The following is a 6,000-nucleotide window of genomic DNA, read 5'->3' as shown; positions in this document are numbered from 1 at the left end:
CATGCTTGGCAGCTAAAAAATGCAACATACTTTTGTTTCTCGATCATTCGAATTTATACAGCATTGCTCATGACATAAGAGCTCACCTTCGCTTGAAAAGAAATGTTTTGATGAATGACAAGCCTCTGTAAGCCAAGTAGTTAGGAGGAAGCGAGAGAACACCTCAACTTAATCCCCTCGTCACTGGCTCATTACACAGTAAAAAGGTGGAGTGCAAAGCTTTTATAAAGTCACAGTAGTCTGGTGCTTGTTTTGAAACAAAAAATTAATACAAAAAGCTAACACAATCTTAGTGCATGTTGGCACAAGTCTTGTGCATCCTACTCCCATTCTAGTATGTGGCTCCACAGCTGCAAGCTGTTAACATGAATGAAAGGCTCAGGTTGCGCTACTGCAATGCAACCACATTTGTGACATGCCGGGTGACTTTTCATTGCGTCTGGGAAGAATAAAATAAAAATAAATAAGTTCTGTGTATCATTACACTTTTTAGACAATTTGAATTCGGGATTCAAATGTAACACAAGGGTAGGCTTCAAGTAGCAAAAATATAGGGAAAAAGATAGCGATACATTAAAGTGAATGTAGTAACCTGAATTCTCAGCACAGCTATTGCCAATGAAATGTCACCTGCTTCTGATAGATAGGGTAACTAAATGCTATGACAAGATCCCAGTGGCATTCTTTCATCTTTTTTTGCAAGTTCACACCTAGGGATTTCCAAGTAATCGAGACCCTAACCTTCAGTGAACAAAACCTTAGACGCTTTGAGTACCATTAGTTTATAAAATGGCACACAGTTTTCCAGCAGCTAATCTACAGCATTGAAGAGAAAGCTCTACTAGCACCAAAACACAGCTCAACTCATAGCAGCAAATAAGTGCAAAGGCATTCTTATGAATTTCGACCAACTGCAGCCCAGCACATAACCAACAGCCAAAGTGTATCGCATACGAAGCTACTACCAGTTATCTTGATTTTTAATTATGGCTTATCTCTTTAATTATGGCTCTGAAAAACTAGACAGAATGAGTGCTGGCGGACTATGATTGTGCCCGCTCACGGTCATAGACTCGGTTAAATCACTGGTGCCTATTGTCACTTCAGTGGCTACAATGGACTTTTAATTTCATTTAAATTTCACACCTTGATTCCAATCAAACTAGATGCACAGCCTGAAGAAAATGCATCTGCAGTACTCATGCCAAATGGCCATGTAGACTTGGATATCCCAGCACAGCAGTTGCACTCCTCTATCTTCAAGGCAAAAAAAGGGTAGGAAACAGTTTTTGGAAGTTTCCGAGATGCTGCTCGGTGGGCAGAGCGGGATCCTTAAGCAGCTGCAGTGCAGTGCTTATGGGCAAACCAGAGGCAGGGAACTGTCTCTGGTCGCCAGGTGGCCAACTCCGGTGGCCAATGACAGGTGCCCGACTGTGTGACACGCGGGACAACCCCTAATCAGGCAGGGCTCAGTCAACTATATAACAGGAACTGTCAAAACTCTACCGCAAGCTGGTGACATATGCGTAGATGTTTTCAGGAGGCACCTTGCAGACGCAGAAAGTGAACGGGGAAGCATCGTGGCCTTCGCGCAGACTTCGCTGGCGCAGCTGCCGCCACTCCTCCAGCACCCTTGTGTAGCGCAGCACTTGGTTTGTCTTGTTCATCTCCATGGAAACCCTCAGCAGACCCCGGTAGTCGTACTCCAAGCCACTGTATGCTTCCCCAAACAACTTTGTTCCTGTAGCAACAGAAAATGAGAAAATCAAATACCCAGCAAAAAGCACACTATTTCTGGGGCCATTAAACGGTACTGTTGCACTATATACCTGCCATAGTTATGTGGCCACAAGTCGGCAGAAAAAAAAAAGAAAAGAAGTGGAGCTGACTCAATTAATGTGTTATGTGCTTTTGGATCAACCAGACTCATTTGCACTTGGACTCAACAAAATTATGCTCAGCTAGACTAACCCAATTTTTTTTTATGAGAACTTGCTCAAACTTAAACTCGCAAAAATATTACTCTCCTGGACTCACTCAGACTCAGTGCTTGATCGGCGTCATTCAGAGTCAACTCATCAGTGAGTTGGCTAATCTCTAGGTTAGGCATTTACAGCACATTGTGCTGCATACACTGAAAGCTCGTTGCTTGTCGCTTCAAGCACATCATCACAATGATGTGATACATTTAGCCTATTGTTTATAGTTTATTATTATATTCACAATTTTTAGAATTATAACACTGACTAAAAGAATTCCAGCTTTTGAAACTTCAAGCAGTTAACTACAAATGTGATTTCAAGTTAACACAAATACTGTCATCAGGTGGTTTTTTTCAGACCTCTATTTTTCGAACCCATTCCATTTTCTGAATCATCACACAAATGTATCATCCATTCATAGAAACAACTGCTGAATGGGCTCTTCTTAATTGAATATTTCATGATTACACTTTATGATGTTTCTGAGAACGCCTGTTAAGCAGCAACAAAAACAAATTAATAAAGTTCAGTATTTTTTATCAAACTTTGTTTTACTGGAGCTTGGACAGTAGTACATCTTATAAAGGAGTTGTGAACCACTTTTCCAAGTAGTCATTAAATTACCTCAGTATTGGAGATTATAGCGGCAAAAATTTCTATGCTGTACTATTCAAACACTCTCGGGTCACTTTTTGCATAAAAATAAATCCCTCAGTGGCTATACTTTGCACGAAAATTCAACGTCAGATTTTAAAATTTCTGTGCAGGTTCCTCAAGCACATTAACCCATTGGCTTCCGTGCTCTCCGCAGCCGTTCTCGCCTGGTGTTCTGTCATGAAACTTTTGCACCCGCTGGAAGGCAGCATGGGTCAATGCACCTAAGCTGCAATAACAATTTTTCTTTTACTCACTTAAGAATGCTTGACTGCATCAGGTGCTTCGATTTAAAGCACACGGGCATGTGAAGAGCAACTTCTCATTTTTCACACTCCCATCGACTCTGGGACTTTTTGCCCTGTGCCTTATGAGAGCAATATCTTGATGGATTTTGCTTGACTTTGTTTGCCAGAATGTGGCGAGGAAAATGAGCCCATTGGTGAGGCTTCGATGCCATGTTTCCAAAAAGCTGGGAGAGCACCCTTTTCCTCTAAAGAAAAAAGAAACTTCCAAACAACTAAAGACATGGACGACTATGTTCACCTAGTGGATAATATACCAAGCAAAAGGCAAGCACGAAATACTGTGCTGCGATCTATGAAACAATGTCAAAAATAAACATTTCCTAGGCGGCTGGCAATTTGCCGGTCAGAGCGCTCTTGTCCTCACCAACCCAGCTGGCGGAACCCAATGAGATAACTTAAGTGAAAAACTGCAAAGTAACTTGCATCTTGACCATTACGTTGCAGCATACACATACCACTATCATAATAGTTTTTCTTTTTTTTTTTTTCGAACTCTTCTTCTCCTTGGGCTTTTCTGTCCTAAATCCTCTTCCCTGATACAGAGTAGCATGTGGGTGCCTGCAGAATTCTCGTTTTTCATTAAACAGCATTCTCTCTGTCTCAAATTTCAGTTTAATAAACTTTCGATATAACAAGGTGAATCACCAAGTTTACCTACATTGTCAAATCATGTTTGTAGAAGGAGTGCGAGTGAGAATTTATTAGAAGGCAGAGAGGTCGGCCTGAGCTAGTTCGCTCTAGCCTGCTACTCTACACAGGGGATAAGGGAAAAGGGAAGGAAAGAGGGATGAAGGGTGATGATGGGGACAAGAAGAGGTGGTGCGTATGTACAGTAGCCACTTAGCATAGTACCCTACAGTCTAGTTTCTAGTCCAGTGCTTTTTATAAAGTCTAGAACAGCCTTTGTAGCAGTTTTTGACACTGTTTGGTCGTTCATTGCTGACAATATGTGGCTTTCACTTAATGGTGTTCGTCCAATGCTTGCCAACGTTGCAGTTAGCATTTTTCTTTGCGCCACGTATAATGCACAGTCACAAAATATGTGTGCTATCGTTTCGCGCACTTCGCAGCGTTCACAATTTGGGCTGTCCGCATGGCCGATTAGGTGGGTGTAGTGGCGAGTGAAGGCGACGCCCAGGCAAATTCGGTGCAGTATATTAGCATGTCTTCGGCTGATTTTATCTGGAAGACGAAAAGTCATACCGGGGTCTGTTCCCCGCAGGCGCTTGTTCCGGTGATCTGGTAGCGACCAGTAAGTCAGTTTATGAGATGCTTACCCTACAGGCACAGCTGGCAAGGTATGCAACATACTCTATTGCTTCCGTGCACAAAGATGCTGTGACCAAGTTAAACGACTCTCTGATACCGTGCAGGAAATGCATTTAAGACAGATCATCCACAAAGGTAAGTTTAAAGAACTCAAGATGCAGCACAGGTCATACAAGCAAATTGTGCAAGACTGACAGAGTGTACGCTTGCCAACAAGCAAGAAGTTGCCTCCAAAGGCAGCACTCATTTCAAGCACATGAGCACCTCATGTGTCGAGTAACAGCCAGGTAGCAGCAAACTCAAAGTGGAGAGGGGCTGTCACTAGCAGCCAATGAGGATCACAAAGGTCCAGTTATATGCGCTAGCTTGCCATGTGTAAAGCGATGGGAAGGGGCAGTACATGGCGTGAATAACCGAAAAGGCCCGGAATCATGGCTACGGTCGCCATGTTGCAAATAAATGGATGTTCCTGCTGTTCAAGCCGCACGGTGCCGGCACATTCGCTGGCTGGGGAACAGGGTGCAAAGGAGAAAGTGCTCTCGATGCACACAAGGTTTAACTGTAGTAGGTGAACCTTATCTGATTGTACATACCTGCACTTTGAAAGCACGAAGCTGACTGGAAAACTCACCGATTGCGATGGAACGGAGGTAGAGATGCTCAGCCTGCTCGTAGAGCTTCATGTCGTAGTTGTAAAGTGAAGCTAGGTGACCCACTGACAAGGCAACCTCATAATCCTCAGGCCCAAGCAGCCTCTCCTTGATATCAATGGCTTTCAGATGCATCTCTTCTGCCTCCTAAACAACAAGGGAGAATCATAAATGCTGCAGCCTAATCACTTCCACATTTACAGGTCATAACAACTAAGGAAATAAAAAGGTTTTAATGCAGGAACACAGATTTAGGCGTGCGTTCTGCTAATCCCATAAGGTAAAAAAAAAAAGGCTCATGAAAATGTTTTTGTCCACCATTTGTTGCTTTCTGCTGCAAAGAGATAGACGGCAAAATTTCAATTTGGTGAGAAAGTAGTGTCACACTGATGCAACAGCACCACACTTGCGGCGTAAAATGTTGGTGAATTGCAGGTCTCGTTACAATGCTTCAGCAATGAACACCCACGTATTACTAGAAGAGCTATGGTGGATGAAATCTTGTGAGTGAACATATGATAAATGATTATCCAAAAAATTTTACCGCCAGTTATGGAACAAACTGTGACAAACAGTGCAAGGATGTGCAATATAGGACAGCAACTTTACAGCATAAGCAGCATTTCCTGACAGCAGTTGTCGTACGGCACTAGAGTTGCGTGTATAGTAGTATCATCATCATGGCCCGCCACCTCTAGGCTACCACTCTCTTTGTTTAGAACAGGGCAGCTAGTTACAGCAACACTACAGGAACACATCACCAAAAAAGCAGGCGACTTACTTTTGAAATAAGGATGAATGAAAGTGGTATGCTTCACGACATAGTAGTGTGTCTTTTATGTTATTATTATGCTTCATTGCATTACACTGCTATGGTGCAACAAAGCTTAATAACATAAATGTTTAGCTGCTCAAGCCATCCCTGTTTTGAAACACATACCTTGCTTTTTTTTCCTTTATAGCTTGGACTGCCCTTGGCTGCAATGCACAGTTAGACAGCATCTGCCAAAACTGCGCCGCCTCATTGATATATGTCGTAGTGATTTACTTTTGCATGAGATCTCCATGGGGATAACACAGTTGTTCAGTATAGTTAGGCATGTGTGAATATTTGAACAATTCAAATATGTAAAGGAA

General features: G+C 42.6%; 1 protein-coding gene across 1 annotated transcript in view; it reads right to left on the bottom strand.

Annotated features, from left to right (window-relative positions):
• Positions 1 to 1,364: 1,364 nt before the first annotated feature.
• The window catches only part of Pat1 (Protein interacting with APP tail-1), a 28,586-nt gene continuing 23,950 nt past the window's right edge, over positions 1,365 to 6,000 (bottom strand). Inside the window, exons 13-14 of the mRNA XM_075888869.1 lie at positions 4,845 to 5,010; positions 1,365 to 1,741 (exon numbers count right to left, since the gene is read on the bottom strand). Of these exons, the coding sequence (XP_075744984.1) occupies positions 1,503 to 1,741; positions 4,845 to 5,010 (405 nt within the window). The 3' untranslated portion in view covers positions 1,365 to 1,502. The remainder of the gene's footprint in view (positions 1,742 to 4,844; positions 5,011 to 6,000) is intronic.

The sequence above is a fragment of the Rhipicephalus microplus genome, chromosome 3, assembly GCF_043290135.1.
Source record: "Rhipicephalus microplus isolate Deutch F79 chromosome 3, USDA_Rmic, whole genome shotgun sequence".
NCBI classification, from domain to species: Eukaryota; Metazoa; Arthropoda; class Arachnida; order Ixodida; family Ixodidae; genus Rhipicephalus; species Rhipicephalus microplus.
This window is presented reverse-complemented; position numbering and strand designations above follow the sequence as displayed.